General features: G+C 57.1%; 2 protein-coding genes across 3 annotated transcripts; both read right to left on the bottom strand.

Moving 5' to 3' along the window:
- Positions 1 to 555: 555 nt before the first annotated feature.
- On the bottom strand, positions 556 to 9729 carry SSH3 (slingshot protein phosphatase 3). Of its 2 annotated transcripts, XM_004051628.5 has the most exons (14): positions 9466 to 9729; positions 9002 to 9039; positions 8151 to 8385; positions 6189 to 6313; positions 6038 to 6109; positions 5715 to 5780; positions 5414 to 5602; positions 5212 to 5305; positions 4849 to 4977; positions 4693 to 4739; positions 3608 to 3754; positions 3180 to 3380; positions 2809 to 3082; positions 556 to 1556 (listed from the first exon to the last, which is right to left on the bottom strand). In XM_004051628.5, the coding sequence occupies exons 1-14, from the start codon at positions 9529 to 9531 to the stop codon at positions 1260 to 1262; spliced, it is 1980 nt and encodes a 659-aa protein (XP_004051676.2). In that variant the 5' UTR covers positions 9532 to 9729; the 3' UTR covers positions 556 to 1259. The 2 variants fall into 2 exon arrangements, with proteins under 2 accessions (XP_004051676.2, XP_018892099.2); XM_019036554.4 differs by lacking the exon at positions 556 to 1556 and having other exon boundaries at positions 2810 to 2984; positions 9466 to 9663.
- A 940-nt stretch (positions 9730 to 10669) lies between these two features.
- On the bottom strand, positions 10670 to 24162 carry ANKRD13D (ankyrin repeat domain 13D). The gene is made up of 15 exons (XM_004051626.5): positions 23917 to 24162; positions 23263 to 23398; positions 23030 to 23154; positions 21958 to 22003; positions 21733 to 21876; positions 21299 to 21488; positions 14028 to 14094; positions 13541 to 13622; positions 13264 to 13325; positions 13029 to 13159; positions 12005 to 12162; positions 11754 to 11870; positions 11501 to 11664; positions 11329 to 11420; positions 10670 to 11033 (listed from the first exon to the last, which is right to left on the bottom strand). The coding sequence occupies exons 1-15, from the start codon at positions 24004 to 24006 to the stop codon at positions 10820 to 10822; spliced, it is 1818 nt and encodes a 605-aa protein (XP_004051674.1). The 5' UTR covers positions 24007 to 24162; the 3' UTR covers positions 10670 to 10819.
- Between the last annotated feature and the right edge of the window lie 1305 nt (positions 24163 to 25467).

Below are 25467 nucleotides of genomic sequence, written 5' to 3'. Positions count from 1 at the left end.
CAGAAGGAACCCCTGGGCAGGAGGGGAAGCGTCACCAAGGGTCCTTCTTCCCAGGCCGCAATAGCCTGGCTTGGAAAGTCAGGCCCTTTGCTTTGTAGCAGGAGGAAGGTGATTCTTGGGACCCAAAACATGCCAGAGAACCTGGCGCCGAGTGTCCCAAGGAGGCTTCGCTTTTGGAACAGGCTTGGTCCTGTCCAGGTAGGCACTTCCTCATGAGTAACCCCTTCCAGCTCTCACAGTGGAGCCACATGCCTGCTGCCCACTGACGACTTGTTCCCTTGCCCGACCTGTCTGAGCGGGTGGGTGTGAGCAGGTCATATTTACCAGGCCCTGCCCCAGGAGATGGGGAGATAGCACTGACCTCCTCTCTTCTCTTACCCAATCTTCCTCCCACGCCACGCCCAAACACGGCACTCCCCCAAATAGGTCTGTCGCGAGCCACCTGGGAATTGTGAGGAGACTGCTGGGAGGAAGGGGCGGCCACCCTCCCCGGCCAGCAGAGAAGGGTCTGACTGCAACACAGATGGCTTCATCGTCACATTGAAAATAACCAAATATGAAAATGTGTTTTATTTCTCAGTACAAAGCCAGATACTGTAAGGCTATGAAAAACTGACTAGCCAGAGGCCAGAAAGGACAAAAAGAAGACTATCTCTGGCCTGGTGCCCTGTGATCTGGCGTGGTGTCACAGGAGGTCTGGGGACAGCAGCAAAGACCTGGACCGGTCGAGGTGGATGAGGGAAGCAACCTGCCAGCCCTTCCAGCCTCCCGCGGCTGGGGCCTGAGTATCCTGCCTGCCTTTGGGGGCCACTGGTTGCCTGGCCTGGCTGGTTCCAGGAATGAACTGGGAGAGGACAGGAGGTGCAGGGAGGGGGTGGGGGTGGGAGGCGTGACCCTTTTTGCACTGGAAGCTCTGTTTTCATTCCGTGCCACAGGTGAGTGTGCAGGGCTAGAGTTGAGAATGAAACTAGGGTGCTGTTGCCCCCAAAGGCACCTTCAGTCCCTCTACCACATCCCAGTTAGAAAGTCTTGAGCCCTTGGACAGGCGGACATGGGCCTGGGACTTAAGGCTGTAGGAGGTGAGGCTGTAGTGACAGGGGTGGGAGGTGAGGCCGTAGTGACGGGTGGGAGGTGAGGCTGTAGTGACGGGTATGGGGCGGAGCTGAGAGGAATGTGTGTGGCGACAGACGTTGAGGGTGTTTCTCCAAGGAGTTGTGGATCCTCTTTAGTGTCAGGGGAGCGTGGGTGTGTGTGAGGGCTCAGGCCTCGCCCTCCTCTCCGCTGTCATGCACGCTGGCCTGTCTCACCACCTTCCGGAACCTGGGCGTAGAGGAAATGCAGGGCTCTCCCTGCCCCTGCCCCTGCCCCTGCTCCTGCTCCTGGAAGGCCTGGGTCCGGTTGGCCACCACGGCACTGCCCTGGAGGGTAACCACTGACTGGCGGGACTTCAGGGCAGGCTGAGGCCCCCTGTCCACCTGCTGGCCTCCCTTGGTCCTTGCGAGCTGTGGGAAGGGCTGCAGAGGCTCTTCATGTGAAGACTCGTGGGAAGAGAAGACCTGGACAGGTGTGAGGATACGGAAGCCATGGGAGGCCTTTCTGGGGCAGGGGTGCCCAAGCACAGAGCCGGGAAGATCTGGGGCAGGGGTGCCAAGCACAGAGCCAGGAGGAGGCGAGGGCCGGAATGTTTGTGGCACACACGCCAAAAGCCAAGCTGTCCACAGCCACGCTTCCCCAGGAGGGAGGACAACACCCCAGCCCTGCTGCCCCGCTCCTTGAACCCTACCTGCTTGTAGCTTCCTTCTGGCCCCCAGAAGCCCTCCTCAGCTGCCTGGAGACCCAGGCCTCCCTGCCCTCCTCCCCTCCTATGCTTTCTCTGCCTTTGCGTAGGCAGCCGGCAGGTGAAACCCGTGCCGGCACCAGCCCCTGACCTGGGCTGGGCAGATGCGTGCGTCCGGTGCTGGGTGAGGACCTCCTGCCTTTAGCAACGCCCACACCTGGCCATCAACCCACCACGCCTCCCTATCCTTCCCCACCCACACCTCCTCCAGGAAGCCTCTCCCACATGTTCCTGCCCTCAGTGGACGCTCCTTCCTCCAAGTCAGCCATTTGGCCTTGAGTCCCAGACAGGGCCTGGCTCCCAGGCTTAGGCTTGTGCCCGCAGCACTGAGCGTCGAGGGTGCTGACTTAGGCAGGACTTGGGCGGCGTGAGTGCGCAGACTCCTCCCCACCCCATCCTTTGAGGTGCTGCTCCTCAGACCAGGGAGGGGCTTCAGAGATTAATTTAGCCTCGCCACCATGGGGTTAGAGATCGCCCCCAGGGCCGGCAGGGGCCTGTGGAGCTCATGGCCTGGGGAGGCAGCCCTGCCCCTGAGACAGCTAGTCCTGTGGTCAGGCTGGAACCTGCCCGCGATCCCGGCTGGGGCTGGCTCACCCAGGAGCCTTGGAAACAGGCGCTGCTTCCTGCCCTGCCCCCGTGACCCCTCTCCAGCCTGTGCCTACAGTGCCTCCGCCTGCCCTCACTGGATCTCAGCTGCTCTCAGGGGCCCAGGACGTGGCTGGTCCCCGTCTTCAGGGGTACTCATGGGACAGGCTGGAGATGCCGGGTGCTAAGAGATACTGGGCTGACTGTGAAGGAGGCTGGGACCAGGCCCCCTGGGTCCTCCCAGGACACCCTGCATGGGCGGGCCAGACTTATCCCGGGTACGCCCTGCTCAGGTCTACAGTCAAACGGCCCATCCTGGTCTTTCCCCATCTCCCTCCTTATGGCCCCCACCCCTGCAAGCTGAGCTCCCCCAGCCCCAGCCTCACCTCTGGCATGTCACTGGTCTCTGAGGTGCTCTCCAGCTCCAAGGAGGGCTCCAGAAGACTGATGGACCTCATGATCCCTCGGAGGTTGATACGTGGCCGTGGCCCAGGCTTTTCTTTTGGGGCTGCCTGGCTCTCTTCCATGCCTACAACCTTCTCCTCCCCACCACCCCCAGGTTCTGGCGGAAGAGGTGGGAATGGTGTAGAGACTTCAGGGGCTGGGCGCTCCTCTGGGGAGACCCCACCCACTTTCTGCTCCCAGACATGGCTCTGGCGGCTGTGAGGAGGTGGCCCTGAGTCAGCTCTGAGTGACCCAGCAGCCACCCCCAGCAAACCCACCTACTCACCCCCTGCCACTCGCTCCCATCCCATACCTGGCCGTCAGGATGCCCTGGTAGATCTGCAGCTGGCGCAGGAAGCCGGGGTTAGGGCGGGCGATGGGCCGGAGCTCCTGCACGTGGCGCAGGGCCTGCTCCAGGCTGCATTCATACTGCTTCATGGCATAGGCCAGCACTGTGGCCGCCGAGCGGCTGACACCCATCTTGCAGTGGACCAGCACGTGGGTGCCCTGTGCTCTGTGGAAGCAGGTCAGGTTCAGCACCCTCCCCTCACCATGAAGGATCCCGCCTCCTGCAGGGGAGGGCAGGTGAAGGGCTCACAACCAACTAAGAGTAGAGGAGAAGGAGGGAAGGACACTGAGGGCTGGAAGGAATGGCACAGCTGATGGCAGAGTGGGCAGGAGGAGGGCACTGGGGGCCGCTTGAAGCCACAGTGGGGCAGGCAGCAAAGCCAGGAGACCGACCTTGCAGCCTCAATGAAGCGGTGCGTCTCCTTCCAGTGCGGCAGCAGCTGGGCCGACTCCTCATCCCAGAGGCGCACATTGTGGTAGGTGAAGCGCTCAGGGTAGAAGTTGTCAATCTCCCGGGCCATGTTCAAGATGTGGGTGACCCTGTCCCAGAGGGCCCAAGGCCAGGCTGACGTGGGCAGAGGTACCAGGCCCATTGGCCATCGGACCTGGCAGCCCCTGGGCCTCGCTTTAGCTCTGAGTTTCAAGTCAGATGGAGGCAGCAGTGACAGTGGGAGGAGAAGTGACCCAGCTGTCACCTGGCTGCGACCTTGGACCAATCATTTTGCCCTGCTGGGCTTGTTTCCCCATCTGGTCCAGACAGCTGGGCCAACTGCAACTCCAGCCCTTCCGTTATTCTCAGAAATGAGTTAGAGAACAGCTTTTGAGCTAAGCTGAGAGTGGGTGGGTCTGCAGCAGTGGGTGGCAGGGGCTACAGCAGGTCCCAGAAGCCCATGGTGGGCAGATGACAGGTACCTGTCAGAGCAGGCAGCCAGGTCCCCACGGGGAGAAGGGCAGTTCCTTCTTCCCTGAGACAGGGCAAGGTGGAGAAAAGGCTTTTTCTCTCTTTCTTTTTTCTTATTTTTTAGAGACAGGGTCTCTCTCTGTTGCCCAGGCTGGAGTGCAGTGGCGTGATCACGGCTCACTGCGGCCTCAATCTCCAGGGCTCAAGCGATCCTCCTGCCTCAGCCTCTCGAGTAGCTGGGCCCACAGGCGCATTCAAGAGGAGCCTTTTTCTGCTTGTCCAAGGCAGTTACAGCAGTATGCGCTGCTGCTTCTCGTCTTGGCGTGGCTGAGGCCCTTTGTTTCTGTCCTTGTTTCGCAGTGTGGAGGGGGGAGGAGAGTGGGTGGGGGCTGGCCAGCGGGTCTCCTGTCCCCACCTGGGAGCCCACACCAGGGCAACAGCCCCAGGACAGAGTTAGAAGCAGAGCTAGCAGCTGCTGAGGGTGGTCCAGGGGTTTTTGAAGCTGGCTACCAGCCAATGTGGGGAGGCCAGGAGAAGGCAAGATGGGGTGGGTGGCCCGAGGGGCTCGTAGCCCTACCTGTTCCTCTGCAGCTCCTCCAGGTTTGCTGCGTTCCACTCTGAGCCCTGGGAGAGAGGGAACAGCACATTTCTCCTCTCCTCCAGCCTCTGCTCCTGGCCCACCGCCCTCGCAGCTGCCAGCGGTCCCCATGGCCCAGGCCTGGCTGAAGCTCACCAGGTAGAGGTGGGGGAAGATGCGGGAGGCTCGGTCCCGCTGTGCCACCAGCAGCAGCATCTGGTTGTCGATGAAGTCACGGTACTGCTGGAGGGGGAGCCCCAGGCGCAGCTCCAGAGCCTGGCGGATCTGCAGGCAGAGCCCAGGGCAAGAGAGGCTGGGGCTCTCCTAGTGCCCAACCTGCCACCTTCCCTCTGGGACCTCTGAGGACAGCACCCCATCCCATCTAGATGGATTAGGGCCAAGGCCAAGGCATCCAGGAATGGCTCAGGACTGGAGACAGGCAAGGTGGGGAGGGTTCCCAGGAAAGGCAAGCTTGTGGCCCCTGCTGGAGGGGACTCGGTCCCCGGGCCCCCTGCCCACCTCTTTGGAAGTGACACTCTCCAGGTCACTGGCATCCAACACTTTCCACAGCTCAGCACGGATCGCCTGCTCCATCTGCTCCTGTTCTGAGGACCTGGGAGCAGAGCCCCTCAGTCAAGGGGCCCTTTCCCCTCTCCACCATGCCCCCCACTGCATTATCCTGCCTTCCCCTCCACCCAGTCCCTCCCCTCCACACACTGACCGGCCAGGCTCTGCGCTGGGAGGCCGCAGAGACTCCAGGTCGGCCATAGTCGTCCACTCATTGAGGCAGCTCTGTTCGGAGTTCAGTCTCTCCTGGTAGTGGCTGGCCCAGGTGAGGGCACTGCCACCCGGTACAAGGCTGCTGCCTAGAGCTGCCTCACATGCTTGGTGCAATACCTGGAGCGTGGCCCTGAGACAGGAGGAGAGGCTGGGTCACACTGTTCCCTTGCTGCCCTTCCCCAGGCCCTGCAGCCTCCTTCGAAGGAGAGGCTGGCCTGAGTCCAGGCAGTCTCTGTCCTTACCACATGGTCTGGATGGAGATGGGCTTGAAGATCCGGCTTTGCCCACCAGACGTCACGCTGAAGCCCCTGCGGGAGACCAGGCGCAGGTGAGGCCAGACTCCAGGCTCTGCTACGGAGAACCTATCCTTTTGCCGGATACGGGAAGCCGAGACCCAGGAGTCAGGTGCCTTGCTCAGGATCACGGTGAATCTGACGTGGAGCTGGGAGCAGGACCCAGAGTCCCAGCCTAAAGTTCTACTGTACCCCGGTGCCCAGGCCCTGTCACATCCGTCACACTCAGTTATTCCACCCTCCTGCCCCCACCTCCAGTTGCCATTGCTTACCCGTCTCCATCTAAGTACACCTGGGTGTCACTCCAGAGGGGCAAGACCAGGCCCAGGGTGCAGCTGGGGGAGCTGGCAGGGGACAGAGGGAAAGCCATTGTCCCCCCTGTCCCTCACCTCTTTGCCCCTCCTTTCCCCTCCCTGCTCGAACCTGCTGTCAGGGAAATCCACGCCCAGGAGGACTGTCTCATCCTGGCTCAGACCTTCTCCTTCTCGTGTAGAAACTACCAGCAGGTAGCGGAGCCGGGGAGGCCGGGCTGCCTCCAGCTGGGCTGCCTGGGGGGAGATGAGGAACCCAGGGTCACAGTGGCCCCAAGGACCCTGCTCCCCACCTAGACACCCCAGGCCCAGAACAGTGCTGAACCTGCTCCTTCCTCTCCCATCCCCCCTCTTCCCAGATGTAAAATCAGTGGGTAAAGAGGGACTGTGTGGAAAAAAGCAGGGAATGGGACTGACATAGGTTGCACATTTGTTGTTTATGCTGAGGAAGGAGGTTGTTTCTGTTTTTGTTTTGAGATAGGGTCTCACTCTGTCGCCCAGGCTGGAGTACAGTGGCACCATCACAGCTCACTGTAGCCCCGAACTCCGAGGCTCACATGATCCTCCCACCTCAGCCTCCCAAGTTGCTGGGACCTCAGACCCATGCCACCATGCCCAGATAATTTTTAAGTTTTTTGTTGAGATGAGATCTTCCCTATGTTTCTTGGGCTGGTCTTGAACTCCTGGACTCAGGCAATCCTCCCTTCTCAGCCTCCCAAAGTGCTGGGATTACAGGCGTGAGCCACTGTGCCCAGCAAGAAGGAGGTTTTTTCTTTTTTTTTTTTTTTTTGCGATGGAGTCTTGCTCTGTCGCCCAGGCTGGAGTGCAGTGGCGCAATCTCGGCTCGCTACAAGCTCCATCTCCTGGGTTCACGCCATTCTCCTGCCTCAGCCTCCCGAGTAGCTGGGACTACAGGCACCCGCCACCACGCCTGGCTAATTTTTTGTGTTTTTAGTAGAGACGGGGTTTCACCGTGTTAGCCAGGATGGTCTCGATCTCCTGACCTTGTGATCTGCCCGCCTTGGCCTCCCAAAGTGCTGGGATTACAGGCTTGAGCCACCGTGCCCGGCCGGTTTTTTTTTTTTTTTTTTTTTTTTACCCTGTCACTTGCCATTGCTATCATTTCATTTGAGAAATGTTTATCACCAAAGAAATATTAAGGACAAAATCTCACGATAGGGGATGATACTTCTGTTGTAAATTCAGTTTTTACAAAAGATTCACTGCATCTTGTTTGCCACGTCTTGCTGAGGACGGCGAGCTGTCTCCACAAGTATTTGAGCATGAGCGCTCCGGCTCCACCTGGACTCCCTTCCTCCATGGGGCCGGAATCCTCCTCCCCTCTGCCTGGGTCCCTCTAGCACACCCGCCCCCAGTGGGTGTCCAGCAAGCCTGCCTTGTGCACTGGTCCATTTAGGGACAGCTCACATCATCAGGAAAGTCTTCTACTGGTTGAGGAGAAACATGCCTCTGGAATTCCCACCTCTTGGACCTAATTTGGCCCTATTGACTCACACAGGACAAACCTCCCCTGTTCTTTCCCTTCCAGAGACCTGCAGCCATGACCTCGCCCTGTCAAAATATCTCTGCCCAGGCCGGGCGCGGTGGCTCATGCCTGTAATCCCAGCACTTTGGGAGGCCAAGGCGGGCAGATCACGAGGTCAGGAGATCGAGACCATCCTGGCTAACACAGTGAAACCCCGTCTCTACTAAAAATACAAAAAAAATTAGCCAGGCATAGTGGTGGGTGCCTGTAGTCCCAGCTACTCGGGAGGCTGAGGCAGGAGAATGGCGTGAACCCGGGAGGTGGAACTTGCAGTGAGCCGAGATCACGCCACTGCACTCCAGCCTGGGTGACAGAGCGAGACTCCGTCTCAAAAAAAAAAACAAACAAAAAACAAAACATCTCTGCCTGAAACAGCAGGGTCACTGGGGTATGGGTAACCCCAACACTCCCCAGGCTGCTCCCTGCCCTCACACCATTGCTCCCCAAGCAGACACATACACAGGGCTCCATTCTGCCCTCAGGCGTGTCTCTTCCCCCCACCCCCCGGAGCTCCACATGGGCCCTCACCAGGCGGATGTCGTCCTGTGGCCTCAGCAGCTGCACCATGAGGTGCAGGTGCTGCCTCTGCTCCTCCTGTTTCTGGGGACTCTGGGATCCTTGCCCAAAGTCCATCTGGTCCCCGCGGAGCTCCTCCTCACTCGGGGCCTCCTCTGTTGGCTCAGAACTGGCCTCTGCTGCATCATCATTGTCCCCTCCATCCTGCAGTCCCAGGACAGCCCCACGGAGCACCGCAAAGCTCTGCCTGGCAGGGCAGTGGGCAACTGTCATGGCCCCTCATTCCCCTTAGGGTAGGGGCTCTCAAAGTCTAGCATGCATCACATTCACCTGCAGCCCTTGTCTACACGGATTCATGGGCCCCCACACGGTCGATAGGTCTAGAGTGGAGGCCTGAGCATCTGCATTTCTAACCCCTCGGCCCCTTGGCAATGTTGCTGAGAACCAGTCTTGGGGCTTCCAAGCTCTCAGCCCCTCTAATCTTGCTCATCTGTCGGGAGAGGGGGCTGCTCCTTTTCCCCTCCCAGCTGTTTAACTCAAGTGCTGCTGGGAACATGGTCGGGGACCCAGGAGTCCTCAGGCTCATCATGCCCTCCTGCCGTTCGGCCCGTGGCCACCACCTGAGCTAAAGCCCAGGGCAGTGGATGAGGAAGCCCCAGCTGACCAGGTGGAGGGTGAAGGCAAAGGCCGCCCTACCGCGAGCCCACCAGCCGGCCCCACCGGGAACGCTGCCCCACAAATTTGGCAGTGGGCTTCGCTGCGCGTCCTCCGGGGAGCTTTCTGTCCCTGCACCCGGAGCCCAGGACGGCCGCGGCCAGGCCCGGGGCAGACGGAAGTGTCTGCGTGGGGGAGGTGGCGCTCACCTTCGCTGGAGTCGACTCCTTCGCTGGACCGCCCGGTCCTGCCGAGAGAGCAGCCCCAGGGCAGGGTGAGGAAGGGGAGGGCTGTCCCCTCCCCTCTCTCAGGAATTCTAGAGTTGGGGGAGGCCAGAAAAGGCGCCAGATGCGAATCGTCTTCCCACCCCAGTCCACGCCCCACCGGGAGGCCCCGTGGAGCCCCGGCCCAAGGCCAGGTCGGCTGGGTGGGCGCCGAGGGTGGCGGGGGGCGCGCTCAGATCGGGGCCTCCGCAGCCCGGGCGGCGCGCAGGGCTCTGGATTGTGCCCCGGCGCCAGTACCAGAGACCCTCGAGGCCCCCAGCGCCCTCCAGCCCGAGCCCCGGGGCCCCCTCCTCATGTCCCCGTTCGAGAGGAGTCCGCTGGCGGGCAGGACGCGCTCCCAAGCCGGGGCAGCAACTGCGTGGGCGGCACCACGGCCGGACCACACTCACCCAGGGCCCCACGGGCGTGGAGGCGCCGCTGCCCGGGGGCGAACGGCTCACTGTGACCAGGGCCATGGAGCCAGGCCGCGGGCACCTGGGCTGGCACCGGGCACGGCCCCTTCCCTCAACCCCGCGGACAGTCCTGGACCCGCAGGACCAGGAAGGACGGACGGCGCCACCCGGGCCTGGCACCTCCTCGGGGGCGGCCCTTAAAGGGCCAGACACTCGCCCAGCCGGGCCTGCGGAGCCTCTCAGGGCGGCCGGGCCCCGCCCCTCCCGTCTCCGCGGTTCGGCCTGCCCAGCCCCTGGGCACAGGTCAGGGGCGAGGCCGGGGGCGGGCGCAGGTGCAGAGCCCGGAGACCCGGAGGGCAAGAGCTGAAGGCCGGGAGTTTGGTCCCCCTCCCAGGAAGCGCCCGGCCCGGGCCGGCCCAGCGGGAGCACCTGAGCTGTTCTGGGCCTCCAGCGTCCTGTGCCCTGCAGAGGCGGCTCCTAGGGAGGCAGAGCTGAGGGGGGGAGGTGGGGGACAGGTCTAGAGAGGATCAGGCACGGCGCGCCCTCGGCCAAGGGCCCCCACCCCAAACATTTCTCCCTGCTGGTCGGCCTCGTTCCCACTCCGCAGGAACCACTGGAAGACAGGCTTCCGGGGAAAACGGCCTGGGGTTTACAAATAACCCAGGAAGCCCATGAGGGGCTCTCAGGTCCACCTCGGAGGCGAGCAGGGCAGGGCTTCCAGCTACGCAGGGGGAAGTGACTTGCGCAAACCCACCCGCAGAGAACAAGCCGCAGTCAGGGCCAGGGCCTGGGCTTGGCTGCAGGGGTCGGCGTCGGGGCTCTTCCCAGCTGGAGGTGAATGGGGCCTGGGGACACAGGCTTTTCCTCCCCAACAGGCACGTGGGCCGGTTTCCAGAAGACCAGGCTGGGTGGCAGGACGAACCGGGTCCCCAGCAGGTGGGACAGGGCACAGGGGATATGACTTTCACAGGACGCCTACTTGGTAAGGACACGTGACTCTCGCCAGCTCCTTTCAGCCCTGAGGGGCGGAGGGTGGGGGGTGGTCTCCTCATTTTACAACTGAAGAAACTGAGGCTCAGATAGGCTAAGGGGACCATGACCAGGATTCAAGCCCAGGTCTGAGGCCGCCACCCACAGTGTCTCTCCACAGCACCCCACCTTCAGGGTCCCCACCGCTCCAGCCCAGTGAGCAGAGCAGCCCTGCTGCGACAGTCTCTTTATTTCCATCTCAGTCTCCCCTGCCTGCTCATTCCTGGGGCTCCAGGCCCCAAGCTCAGCAGCAGAGTTTATAAATAAATAAATTACAAAAGCGGGCAGGGAGTGGCCTGGCCAGCCCTCCCGGGGCTGTGGCTCAGTGCTCGGTGAGTGACAGCTGCAGGATCCGCTGTAAGTCCTCCTCCTCCTGCTGCCCGCGCCGCTCCCGCTCCTCCTGCTCCCGTGAAGACAACTCCAGGGCCAGGCGCAACTGCTCTTCAAAGCTGGGTGGATCGGGGGCTGGGGGTGTCCTGGGAGGGGATCCTGGGCCCCTGGGCTCTGTGGACAGCCGCAGGCTTTCCTGGAGGGCCCTTCCAGGCAGGGCAGGGGAGGGAAGAGCAGGCCAGTGAGCGCCAAGGCTGGGGCAGGAGCCGAGGGGCTGGGGACCGGCTTTGGAGGACAAAGGCAAAGACAGGGTGGCAAGCAGAGAAGACAAGGCAGGGCCCTGCTTCCCCACCCCTCACACCACCTTTGGTGGCAGATAGCGCTGCTGACAGAGGGTGGCCTTGCAGAGGGCCTGGGGTCCTAGCACCTTCCTGCTATCCCCCTCCCCGCCAAGCCAGGGCTGGGGGGACAGGGACCCAGCCAGCCCCATGAGGGGCTCACCGCTCCAGCTGAAGCTGTTCCTCATAAACCGTGGCCTGGGGAGGAGGGCGGGCACCGGGCCGGGTGTTGGTCAGGGCTTCCCAGACGGTCACCTGTAGCCACCAGAGCCCACAGCTGTCACTTCTGCCCTGTGGCTGCAGAGGCCAGAGCCCACCCCCTGCGCAAGTCCCACCTGTTCCGCCTCGGTGCCCGCTTCAAGCAGGCTCTGCTGGATGGCGAACTGCAGGAGGTCATCGTCCTCGTCTCGGAGGGGCTCGTTGCGCTCTGTGCCCAGCACGCTGTACCCGTCGGGCACTTCAAACACGGTGGGGTCCACCTCGCACGGGAAAGGGTTCCCTAGGCAGGTGGCAGAGGGGCCACGCTCAACCCGCGGGGCTTGGTGACCAGAGAGCTGTGCAGGCTCCCTCTTCCTCCCGTGGGGGTACCTGATGCGGCGACAGCAGAGCTGGGGGCCGGCACCCACACAGAGCTCAGGGGCTCATCACAGCCACACAGGTTGCTGAAGGTGATGCGGGCATTGAGCACGTGGAAAAGGGGAATCTCTGTGAGAAGAAAGCCACGCCTGAGCCCTGGCATAGAGCCACCTGTGCCTCCAACCCCTGCAGCTCTCCAGGGACTGCACTGAGGGAGGGCGCCATGCCTGAGGTCCTCCCGCTGCCTGCGCCCAGCCTCTCACCAATTTTGACGGGGAAGCCAGGTGGAAGGCGCAGAGTGATGAAGTCGCGCAGCTTGGCAAAGTGAGCATTGCTGATGGCCATTAGGTCGATGATGGGGGTCACCTGGTCACCCAGGGAGAGCGGGTGCTCTTCACTCAGCCACAGTGTTGCCTTGAACCTGGCCAGCCGTCCACAGGACATGGGTGAGGCACTGCTGGTGGCCCTTCCACTGAGGACTGCCCTCTGGTTCGTGGGCAGCTGCCTTTACCCACCTTCTGCCTGGCCTGGAGTGCCCTGCTCTGCTCAGATGCCACTGCCCACCTCCCCCGGGAGCTGGTGTCCTGGCCACGTGGCCCAAGCTGCCCTCCTCCCTGGGCCCAGGCTGGGGCTCCTGAGGATTTCGTACCAGCTCATCTGGTCTGGACAAGGAGGCCAGGTGCCAGGCTGTGGGCTTCTCTCTGGGCCTGGCCCACAGCCCTGTTTTCCTCCTCAGCCCAGAGCTGGCCACCAGCTCACGTGTTGCCAAACTTTTATGTCCAGCACACCCCAGGGCAAGACTGCCAGGGTTCGAATCCCAGCGACTGTTGGGTGGCTAAGAGAATCCTCCTGAGATGGTGGGGAGAGCGCTAGGCTTGTGCAGGCACTGTGCCTGCTGTTACCGCCTATACCTGCTCAGGGCTCCTCACGAGGCAAGAGCGTAACTGTTCTGTTCCACCAAGGCAGACGCTCCACTCCCAGGCCACGTCGCTGGGGGCCCTTCCCACTGTGCCATGCTGGCCCCAGCAGGTACTCATGAAATTCAATAGAAAACCATACATGGGTGGCACCATCCATTCATCAAAGACAAACTACCAGTTCTCTGTGCCAAGCCCCTTGTTAAGGGCTGAGGACCATGGATAAGGCAGACATGACTCCTGCCCTCCAGGAGTGGAGTCCAGAGAGAAGCCAGCCGAGGGAGTGGGTCCCTCACTATGACAGGCCCAGAGAGGGGTCTGCAAGAGCCCTCGTCCCGAGGCAAGTCCCCAGCCAGCTCTCAGACCTCACCTCTGTACTTTGCTGGACATCTCGATGGGGCGGCCAATGTTCCGTGACTCCAGGCTGAAGTTGGGGTCGAAGTACTCCTCAGGGGAGATGGCTGTGGGGTTGGTGGGGCTGGCTGCCTGCTGCACGGGGGCCTGCGTGGGTCCCAGGGCGGACTCAGCCATCAAGGCGACAGAGTGTGCCCTCCCGCCCAGGCTTGGCCCCCCGCCAGCCCTGTCTTGGCCCAGCCCCGGCTCACCCCGGTGTGGGAGGAATGCTGCTGCGCCATCCCCAGGAAGGACTGGAACGGAGTCTTCCCCGCTACGGAGAAGGGGTGGAAGCTGGTGAGGGGTCACTATGCTCGCATCGCCCCCGCCCACCTCCACCCCGGGAGCCTCCTGTCTGGGGGAAGAGGGGTCAGATGGGAATGGGGAGGCCTCCCAGCTCATCCTGGGAAACTCTGGCCCCTGATCCCAGGCCAGGGTGACCCCACCACACGGTGTGACCAGGCAGCAGGCAGGCGCACCTGGGTTTACCTTTGCTCCTCGACTTGTCCTGATCAGAGAGGTGCTCCGTGCGTGTGCGTGTCACCAGCTCCACGTTGGTGGCACTGTACACCTGGGGAGCAGGGGACACGGGGAGCTGGGGGCTCAAAGCCTGCTCCCCACACTCAGCCTCACCAGTGCAGAACCCAGGTCCTCCTGTCCCAGAGATAGATGAGATCTTGGTCCCCAAAATGGAGGAGGTGGCAGGGTCTGAACCCCGGGAAGTCACCAACGAGGAGATGCAGCCCCAGGGTCAAGAGGAACACACTCCTCTTTTGATCTCGGTACCCTGGGTAGGGGCCCGTGATGTGGGTGAGCCCTGTGTACTCCGCAGGGGCTGGGCACTCGGGCCCGCTGAGTTCCCACAAATGCTCAGGGTTTCCAGAGCCCAGGGGCTACTCTGGGATGGATGTGGAGAGGAGCTGAGTTCCTGGACCTCATCTCCTACCCCCAGCCCCCAACCCCTAGCCTCTCCTGCCTTGGCCTCGTAGCCGCTAACAGTTTCCATCTTCTCAGACCGCCAGCCCCAGATACCACATTTGTTCCTGAAAGAGACCAAACAGGAGCTGGTAAGGACCTGCACCCTCACACGCTGGCCAAAGCCTTCCTTTCCAAAGCCCCCTCCAGCCAGCCTGCCCGGGGTGCCCAACTCTCAGGGCCCCTTCTTGCTATGAAACATGGAGGACCCCTGAAGAGGGTGCCTGGACAGGGGGGGACACTTGAGCATGGACTTGGGACTAGAAGACACTGAGGAATTAGCATGAATCTTGTGAGGTATGATAGTGTCGGGGCTGGGTTTAAAAACATCCTTGTCTTTTAGAATTGTGCAGAAGCATTTACTAGAAACATTAGGACATCTGGGATGAGCTTTGACATACTCTAGGAAACATTTTTTAAAAAGGTAAGGAAGGACAGATTCAATAAGATTGGCAAGATGTTGATAAATGTTGAAGCTGGGTGATGAGTAAGTACATTATCTCTTCTTTCATACATGTTTGAAATTTTCCAAAATAAAAAGCTAAAATAAAAGTATGTCAGTTGGAGACTCCAGTACCCCACTTTCAATAAGGGATAGAACAACTAGAAGATCAACAAAGAACCAGAAGATAAGAACAACACTACAGCTAGACTTCATAAACAGATTAGAACACTCTACCCAATAACAACCACACACACGCTTCTCACGCGCACACCTAACACTCTTCAAGGCCATACACTAGGCCATTAAGAAAACCTCAATAAGGCCGGGCGCGGTGGCTCATGCCTGTTAATCCCAGCAGTTTGGGAAGCCAAGGGGGGTGTGGATCATGAGGTCAGGAGATTGAGACCATCCTGGCAAACATGATGAAACCCCGTCTCTACTAAAAAATACAAAAAATTAGCCGGGCACGGTGGCAGACGCCTGTAGTCCCACCTACTTGGGAGGCTGAGGCAGGAGAATGGCGTGAACCTGGGAGGAAGAGCTCGCAGTGAGCAGACAGTGCCACTGCACTCCAGCCTGGGCGACAGAGCGAGACTCTGTCTCAAAAAAAAAGAAAACCTCGGCCGGGCGCAGTGGCTCACGCCTGTAATCCCAGCACTTTGGGAGGCCGAGGTGGGTGGATCACGAGGTCAGGAGACCGAGACCATCCTGGCTAACACGGTGAAACCCCGTCTCCACTAAAAAAACAAAAAAAAATTCTCCGGGCGTGGTGACGGGTGCCTGTAGTCCCAGCTACTCCGGAGGCTGAGGCAGGAGAATGGCGTGAGCCCGGGAGGCGGAGCTTGCAGTGAGCCGAGATCGCGCCACTGCACTCCAGCCTGGGCAACAGAGCGAGACTCCGTCTCAAAAAAAAAAAAAGAAAACCTCAATAAAATTGAAAGGATAGAAGTCATACAATGTATGTTTTCCAACCACAATGGAATGAAATTATAAGTCAATAGCAGAAAAAAAAAACTTTGGAAACTCACAAATATGTAGAAAGTAAACAACACGCTCCTAAATAGCCAACGTCTCAAATAATAAATCAAAAGAGAAATCAGAAAATACTCTGAGATAAACAGGAATAAAGACACAACATATCAAAACTTATGGCCGGGCACGGTGGCTCACGCCTGTAATCCCAGCACTTTGGGAGGCCGAGGCAGGCAGATCACGAGGTCAGGAGATGGAGACCATCCTGGCTAACACGGTGAAACCCCATCTCCACTAAAAATACAAAAAATTAGCCGGGCGTGGTGGCAGGTGCCTGTAGTCCCAGCTACAGCCTGTAGTCCCAGCCTGTAGTCTCCTGGCTGAGCCAGGAGAATGGCGTGAACCTGGGAGGCGGAGCTTGCAGTAAGCCGAGATCGTGCCACTGCACTCCAGCCTGGGCGACAAAGCAAGACTCCCTCTCAAAAAAAAAAAACAAAAAAAAAACTTATGAGACACAGGTAAAGGCCAGGCCAGGCCCGGTGGCTCACGCCTGTAATCCCAGCACTTTGGGAGGCTGAGACAGGCAGATTGCTTGAGCACAGGAGTTTGAGACCAGCCTGTGCAACATGGCGAAACCCCGTCTCTATTAAAAACAGAAAAAATTAGCTGGCACCTGTGTTCCCAGCTACTCAGGAGGCTGAGGTGGGAGGATCACTTGAGCCTGGGAAGCGGAGGTTGCAGTGAGCTGAGATCACACCACTGCACTCCAGCCTGGGCAATGGAGTGAGACCCCATGTCAAAAAAAGAAAAGACAGACATGCCTAGAAGTATAAATGTAATATGTGTGAATGCCTATATTAAGAAAGAAGATCTCAAATCAATAACCTTAACCTAACCTTCCATGTTAAGACAATGGAAAAAGAGCAAACTAAACCATAAAGAACAGAAAAAAATAATAAATATTACAGTAAAGGTTAATGAAATAGAGAATAGAAAAATAATAGAGAAAATTAATGAAACCAAAAACTGGCTCTTCGAAAACATCAACAAAATTGACAAACCTTTAGCTAGGTTGACCACGGTGGGCAAAAAAAGAGAGAGAAGACTTGGCTGGGGGCGGTGGTTCACACCTGTAATGCCAGTGCTTTGGGAGGCCAAGGCAGGAGGATTGTTTGAGGCCAGGAGTTCAAAAGCAGCCTGGATGACATAGTGAGACCACATCTCTACAAAAAAAGAAAATTAGCTGGGCTTGGTGGTGCATGCCTGTAGTCCCAGCTACTTGGGAGGCTGAAGGATCACCTAAGCCCAGGAGTTCAAGGCTGCAGTGAGCTCTTATCATGCCACTGCACTTCAGCCTGGGTGACAGAGTAAGACTCTGTCTCAAAAACAAAACAAAACAAAACAATAACCTCAAATTACTCACCAGAATCAGAAATGAAAGAGGGGAGCAACAGAAATAAAAAGCATTATAAAAGGATACAATGATAGCTGTACACCAACAAATTTTATAATTTAGATGAAATGGACAAATTCCTAGTGAGACACAAACTACCAAAACTAATTTGAGAATAAATAGATAATCTGAATAGATGGATAACAAGTCAAGAGACTGATTGGTAAATATAACAACAAAAAACTATACACACACACACACACACACACACACTCAGGCCCAAATGGCTTCACCACTGAATCCTACCAATCTTTTGAAGACAAATTAATACCAATTATTTGCAAAGTATTAAAAAAAATAGACAAAGAGGTGACATTTTCCACTTCAGTTATGAGGCATCACCCAGATACCAAAACCAGACATATATCACAAGAAAACTACAGACCAATATCACTTATGAATATGGACACAAAATCCTCAACAAAATACGAACCAACCAAATCTAGCAACATATGAAAAGAATTATACACCACAACCAAGTGGAACTTATCACAGGAATGCAAGGTTGGTTCAATATCCATAGGTCAATTGATGTATCAATAGAATTTTTTTAAAAATCACATGATCATATCAATAAACACAGAAAAAGCATTTCACAAAATCCAACATCCTTTCATGATAAAAACACTCTAAAAATGAGGAATGGAAAGGAATTACCTTAACCTGATGAAGGGTATCTACCAAAAACTCATAACTAATATCATACTTAATGGTAAGACTGAATGTTTTTCCCCTAAGATGAAGAACAAGACAAGAATACAAGGATGTCTGCTCTAACCACTTTTCTTTTCTTTTTTATTTATTTATTTACTGTTTTAGATGGAGTCTTGCTCTGTCACCCAGGCTGGAGTGCAGTGGCACAATCTGGGCTCACTGCAACCTCTGCCTCCTGGGTTCAAGCAATTCTTGTGCCTCAGTCTCCCAAGCAGCTGGGACTACAGGTGCCCACCACCATGCCTGGCTAATTTTTTTTTTTGTTTTTGTATTTTTAGTAGAGATGATGTTTCACCATGTTGGCCAGCTTAGTCTCAAACTCCTGACCTCAAGTGATCTGGCTGCCTCAGCCTCCCAAAGTTCTGGGATTACAGGTGTGAGCCACTATGCCCAGCCTGCTCTAACCACCCCCCTTTTTTTTTGAGATGGAGTCTTGGTCTGTCGCCCAGGCTGGAGTGTAGTGGCGTGATTTTGGCTCACTTCAAGCTCTGCCTCCTGGGTTCACGCCATTCTCCTGCCTCAGCCTCCTGAGTAGCTGGGATTACAGGCACCCGCCACCACGCCTGGCTAATTGTTTGTATTTTTAGTACAGATGGGGTTTCACCATGTTAGCCAGGATGGTCTCGATCTCCTGACCTCGTGATCCACCCACCTCGGCCTCCCAAAGGCCTGCTGGGATTACAGGCGTGAGCCACCGCATCCAGCCTCTAACAACCTTTAATCAATATTCTACTGGAAGTTCTAGTCAGAGCAATTAAGCAAGAAAAAGAAACAAAAGGCATCTAAATTGGAAAGGAAGAAATACAACTAAATCTATTTACAGATAACATAATCTTATATGTTAAAAAAATACGAGGAAAGGAATCCACTAAAAATCTACTTGAATGAATGAGTTTAGCAATGTTGCAGGATACATGGTCAACATACAGAAATCAATTGTAATTTTATACATTTGCAATACACAATCAAAAAATAAAATTAAGAAAAACATTTGATTCATAATTGTATCAAAAAGAATAAAACCCTTAGTGGCCAGGCACGGTGGATCACACCTGTAATCCCAGCACTTTGGGAGGCTGAGGCAGGCAGATGACCTGAGGTCAGGAGTTGGAGACCAGCCTGGTCCGACATGGTGAAACCCTGTCTCTACTAAAAATGCAAAAATTAGCAAGGAGTGGTGGTGGGCACCTGTAATCCCAGCTACTTGGGAGGCTGAGGCAGGAGAACTGCTTGAACCCAGGAGGTGGAGGTTGCAGTGAGCCTAGATTGTGCCACTGCACTCCAGCCTGGGCAATAGAGTGAGACTCCATCTCAAAAAAAAAACAAAAAACAAAACAAAACAAAAAACAGAATAAAACACTTAGGAATAAATGTAACAAAAGTGCAAAGCTTACACTCTGAAAACTATAAAATAATGTTGAAAGAAATTAAAGAAGATCCAAACAAATGGAAAAACATCCCATGTTCACGGATTAGAAGACTTAACACTGTTAACATGGTACTATTCCCCATTCCCCAAACTGCTTTATAGATTCAGTGCAATTCCTATCAGAATCCCACCTGACTGTAGAAATTGACAAGCTGAATCTAGAATTCATATATTCTGCCTACACTGGGTTGTGAGAAAAAAGAAAATAGAATTCATATAAAATGCGAGGGTCCCAAAATACTGAAATAACCCTGAAAAGGAAAAACAAAGTAGGAAAACTCACACTTTCCAATTTCAAAACTTACTGCAAAGCAACAGTGATTAAGACAGTATAATATTGGCATAAAGACAGACACGTAGACCAATGGAACTAATGTGAGAGTCAGAAAGTAACCCATTTATCTATGGTCAACTGATTTTCGACAAGGGTGACAAGACCATTCAGTGGGAAAACATAGTCTTTTCAACAAAGGGGGCTAGGACAACTGGATAGTCACATGCAAAATAACCTTCCACTATACACAAAAATTAACTTAAAATGGCTCAAAGACCTAAGTGTAACAGCTAAAATTATAAAACTCCTATGACTCAATAATCAAAAGATGACCCAATTTTTTAAATGGGTGAAGGGATAGGTGTGGTGGCTCATGCCTGTAATCCCAGCACTGTGGGAGGCCAAGGTAGGCAGATTGCTTCAGGCTAAGAGTTTAAGACCAGTTATCTCTACAAATAACTAAATAAAATAATTAAATGATATAATAAAATAATTACAAATAATTTAAAAATTAGCTGGGCATGGCAGCATGCACCTGTAGTCCAAGCTACTTAGATCACTTGAGCCTGGGAGGTGGAGGTTGCAATGAGCCATGATCATGTCACTGCACTCCATCCTGGGTGAAAGGCCAGACCCCATCTCAAAATAAATAAGTTAATTAAATTAAATAAAAAATGAGTAAAGGATCTGAATAGACATTTCTGCAAAGAAGATATACAACTGACCAATAAGCACATGAAAAGATGCTCAACATCATTAGTCATCAAAGAAAGGCAAATCAAAATCACAGTGAGCTATCACTTCTCACCCACTAGGCTGGCTAGATTCCAAAAACAAATGAGTGAATAATGACAAGTGTTGATGAGGATGTGGAGAAACTGGAACCCTCACATGCTGCTGGTGGGAATGTAAACCAGTACAGCTCGTTTGGTAAACAGTCAATTAAACAATGAGTTATCAGTAACCTAGCAATTCCACTCTTAGGTATATACCCAAGAGAAATGAAAACATATGAAAGAGAAATTAAAACATACATCTACACAAAAACTTGCACATGAATACTTAGAGTGGCATTATTCATAACTGCCAAATAATGCAAATAACCAAAATGTCTATCGATGGGTTAATGAATAAACAAGATATGGTATATTCATACAATGGCCACAAAAAGGAAAGAAGTAGTTACATGCTACAACTTGGATGAACCTTGAATATATTATACTAAGTGAAAGAAGCCAGACACAAAAGGCAACATATTATAAAATTCCATTCATATGAGAACTCAGAGTAGGGAATTCTACAGACACAGAAAGTAGATTAGTGGTTGCTTAGGACTGGGAGAGGGGATGAGGAGTTTGGCGAAGAGTTAGCTAAAGGGTGGGGGGTTTCTTCCTGAGGTGATAAAAATGTTCTAAAATTGACTGTGGTGATGTACAAATCTGTGAATAAATATACTAAAAGTCATTGAACTGTATACTTTAAATGGGTGATCTTATATGGTATATGAGATTATATCTCAATAAAGGTTTTTTTTTTTTTTTTTAAGTGTTTCCACTGACTGTTAAGGCAAGAGGGGGCATGTGTTGTCAGAGAAACTCTTGCTGGAAGGGTCAGGTTCCTAGGCTACCCACAAAGGATTCTGCCCCCAACACAGCCGCACCAATGACAAGCCAACATTGGTGCAAAGAGCTGCCGTGAACCACAGCCTAAATCTTTGTCTTAACGGGAAAACATATAAGGTCAAAAGTCAAGAAACTGGGGACATCTTGACCTGACCCCTCCCCACAAAGGTGGCCACAGGAGCCCAACCACCCCAGCAGTCTGAGTGAGACACGGGCTGCAGCAACCCACCTGCCCCTGAGCAGCCCCTGGTGAGTGAGCCCAGAGGCCTGAACCAGGATCTTCAAGGATCGCCCTGCCCTCATTAATGGTGGCTCTTGCTATCCGTCCCCATCCCACCCACGGTGTGCCAGGACCTGACCGACCTCTCAAAGGCCACATTACGAGTGTCCAGGTGGGTGGAGACGATAGGAGAGGTGAGGCGACTGGCCACATGCTCCTCGCTGGGCCGCATGGCGGCCAGCAGTGTTTCGGGCTCCTGCAGAGCGAGCCCCAGCGTCTCCACATGCACCACCTGCCGGTCATGGTCCACCTCCATCACCAGGGCTCCTGCCTCTGCCGGCCGGTAGGGGTGGACAGAGGGGGTGCAAATCAGTGCTGGGCGCCAGCAGTGCAGAGAGGGCGATCATGTACCCTCAGCCACCTGCTGCCAAGTGGGTCAGCCTTGGCCCCTGGATGCCCCTCCATCCCCAACCTCAGCTTCCACATCTGGAAAGTGGAGAGAAAAGGCAGCACCGTCCTCCCAAGCCGCAGGAAACCCAAGGGCCGAGGAGCTGCAATGAGTTCGTCCAGAGCTCACCCTGGCCCTTGAAGATGAAGCTCCTCCGGCCCCGCTGCCAGGTCATGTGCTCGAAGCCCAGGAGACTGGTGTCTACTCGCAGGCTCTCACCCCGCTTCCACACGCGGTACACATCGCTCGGGCACATCTTAGACACAAGGGGCACTGCAGGGTGCACAGGGGTCACTGGGGGTCTTTCCAAAGGCCCCACCCCAAATCCCTGGGAGCCCAGAGGTCCCCACTCACCCCAGCTGGTGAACTCCCACTTCATCTCAACGTAGAAATCGGGGGCCTAAGAGAAACCAGAGCTGCTTGTCAGGGCGCTGCCTGCTGCTGGCTCCAGCAGGCCTGGGAGCCCCTTGTCCACAGCCAGCCCAGCCCTTCATCAGGTCTTTTTTTTTTTTTTTTTTTTTGAGACTTGCTCTGTCACCCAGGCTGGAGTGTAGTGGTGCAATCTCAGCTCACTGCAACCTCTGCCTCCCTGGGCTCAGGTGATTCTTCCACCTCAGCCTCCCGAGTAGCTGGGACCACAGGTGTGTGCCACCACTCCCAGCTAACTTTTGTACTTTTTGTAGAGACAGGTTTCGCCATGTTGCCCAGGCTGGTCTCGACCTCCTGGGCTCAAGTGATCCGCCCACTTTGGCCTCCCAAAGCGCTGGGATTACAGGAGTAAGCCACAACGCCTGGCCCTTCATCAAGTCTTGACGCACTGCTATGGCTCAGCTATGCCCAACCACTCTGCCCTGGAGAGGGTGGGCCAAGTGGGGCACTACAGTGGTCTTCGGGCAATGAGGCTGTAAGCACCTGGAGGTGGAGGGCCAGCCTCAACCTGGCCATGAGCCTGTGCAGAGCCCTGGGGGAGCCTTTGTTTCCACTGGGTCTCAGAGTCCTACTCTGTAAAGGGGGCACAGTGGCTCCCTCCGAGCCTGCTCCTGGGGTAGGGGGTATGAGATAGTATGCTCTGCCAGCCAGGCCCCTCCGTGTGCTTCCAGAAGGGTGCGTAGTAGCAAGTATTCCAGGGTTTCAGGCCATAATCCACGGAGTCAACCTGAAGTCCCTGCTCCAGGTAATCTGCATTCTTCAGGAGGCCCAAAGCTGGCAAGGCTTCTCTTCCAAAGGATCCAGTCTCTCCCACGTGAGCCTGGCCGTCTCTCTTTCCTACGTGACCCTGGGCCGGGGTCAAGATAGACAGACCTCCTTGCTGGTGGCAGGAGACACACTGCACAAACTGGGTGCCTTTCCAAGGCCAGGCCTGGCACAGTAACCAGGGTGGTGCCCTGCCATGGTACCCCACCTCCATAACTGTGCCCTGCTGTACCTGGCGAAGTTTGTTGAGCAGTTCTGGAATGCCCGCCAGCCTCTGCGTGGCCCTCTGGTAGTCCCGATACTGGAGCACCAGCTGCACCATCTCGGGGTCTCCAGTGCTGACTGCCTCCTGCAGGACTGCGGGCACCAGGCTGCTGAGGGGAGCCCTCCAGATGACCCCAGGCCTGGCTGCTCACTGCCCCCCGCCTGCCAGCCTCAGGGGGAGCCCCTTGTCCTCTGCAGTACCTGCCCAGCCCTGGCGGTTCTCTTTGCCCACGTTGGCATTGTGTCGAAGGAGCACTCTCACAGACTCCAGGTTTCCCAGAGACACAGCCAGCTCCAGTGGGGTCCGCCCGCGGGGGTCCTCCTGTTCAATGTCGTGCTGGGGGAGACGGGACACTCACAAAGGGCAGGAGAGAAGAGGGCAAGGCAGGGAGGCTGCCAGGGCGAGCAGGGTTGGGAATCGCTGTGGGAAATAAGGACGGCGGACTGACCAGGGAGATGGCAGAGGGTGGCCTGCGTGTCCTGGCAGGGGAGAGGAGGGGGCAGGAGGGAAGGCAGGGGCAGAGCGGGGGTCTGGCGGCGGGGCCTGGTCAGGCAGAGGTGCAGGATGTCAGGAGTTTGGCGGAACCTGGGGACCAGGACCAGAGTTCTTGTTCTCAGCTTGGGTCAGCAAGGATGCGGAAGCGAGTTCGGGCGAGCAGGGCAAGGCCCAGCGCAGGGGAGAGGAGGCCAGAGGCTCAGGCGCGAGGGGCCGGTGACCTGGGCTTGGGATCGTGCAGGGGAGGAAGGCCCAGGATGTGGCTGCGGACCTGAGCGGTGGGGGGGGCTCCAGGACGGAGGCCACAGCCTTGGGTGGGGGACCCGGGGGACGGGCCGGGTGCCCCAGCGGGGCCTCACCTGGTGGCTGTGCAGTGCGGCCTCCAGTTCGCGATGCCGGTTAGCCCAGACGAGCCGGTGCAGCGGGAAGGTGGGGCCCGGGCCGGCCATGCTGGGCGTCAGCGCCGCATCCCGGCCCCGCCTCGGCTTCGGGCCTGGCACGGCCCCCTAGCCTCCCCTCCGAGCCGCGCCCCAGCTGCGCCCCCCGCGGCCCCCGCAGCAGTACCGGCGGCGGCGGCGGCGGCAGCGCGGGCGGCAGAGAGGGCGGGGCGGGCGGCGGAGCGGGCGGGGCTGCGCCGGGCCGGGGCGGGGCTTCGCGCGCGCCCCCGTCCCCCCGCAACCATGGCAACCGCGGCCAGGCCAGCGCGCGGCAGAGCAACCGCGAGCGCACGAGGAGATGCCCGGCCTTGGGTCTGCGCCCCGACCTCGGTCGGGCCCGGGTCCGCTGGGGCGGCCTGGAGGGCAGTGCCCAGTTACAGCTCCGCCCGCGGCCCGCAGGAGGCGCCCCGAGCCCTGCGCAGACCCCGGAGCCGGGTCCGGAAGAGGAAGGCGGGGCCGGAGGGGGCGGGCACTGGGCCCCTCGGTAGTGCACGCGCGTGCGCGGCGGGCAGCGGTCCTGCTGCAGCCGTGATACCTGCGTTTCCCCCGCGGATCCCCTCGCTCGCCCCGGTCTTCCTACCCCAGGTCCCAGGGTCACCGACTCTGCTGGGGTGTGCGGGTGAAGTGGGGCGCCCCGGCTCCCCTCGCATCACCGAGCACCCGGCCTGGAGACGAGCAACGAGCAGACGCCACTAAGTGCTCGCCGGCTGAGCGGGAAGCACCTTCCCCTGGGACCTGGCCGGTGTTTGCAGGCCCAGCGATGCGGGGAGGCGGCCCCCGGGGCCCTGAAGTCAGGGGTAGGAGTTCGGGGAGAGAGGGGCGCAGGCCCAGGCAGCGGCAGAGCCGTCCCGGCGGAGGACCGCCCGCGGCGAACGGCTGCCTTCGCCCGCCGCACGAGTCCCTTTTGCAGAGTCTGCGCTTGGCTGCCAGCGTCAGGAGAGGAAGGCGAGTTTCGAAATCAGGGCCGGCCCCTCCACCCATACCGGAACTAGGGTGCAGGCCTCCGTCAGCTCAGTTCCGGCCCTTGATTACTGGAGGCCCAGCCTGGGGTCTGGGACCCTGGTTTTGCTAGGTGGCCAAGGCTGACCCTCTACTCACCCTTTCCCTACGTGGAACATGATTGAGGAGGGCCAGCTAGCTTGAGCATCACTTCCTGCTGTAGGGCGTCCTCAGTTCTGAGACTCTGGGCTGGAAGGCCTCATTGCCATTTTTACCCTGCCTTTTCCCTGTAGTCACATGGCGCCTGTGCCATCTGGGGTCACTTTGCCACCCCACGCTATGGTGTCATCTGTGAGGTCCTGGGGTTGGTAGCAGCCCGAAGGCTTCTGAATGCCCAGAGCTCACCTGCTCACCACTGCTGCAGCCCTCCCTGGCCACCCCTTTTCTCAGAGGCAGTCCCTTCCCTGAGCCCTCTCCAAACTCAACCCCGACAGGACTTTCTTGGTTCCAGCCTCTCCTGATTTCTGCCATCTT

The sequence above is a fragment of the Gorilla gorilla genome, chromosome 9, assembly GCF_029281585.2.
Source record: "Gorilla gorilla gorilla isolate KB3781 chromosome 9, NHGRI_mGorGor1-v2.1_pri, whole genome shotgun sequence".
Classification (NCBI taxonomy): domain Eukaryota; kingdom Metazoa; phylum Chordata; class Mammalia; order Primates; family Hominidae; genus Gorilla; species Gorilla gorilla.
This window is presented reverse-complemented; position numbering and strand designations above follow the sequence as displayed.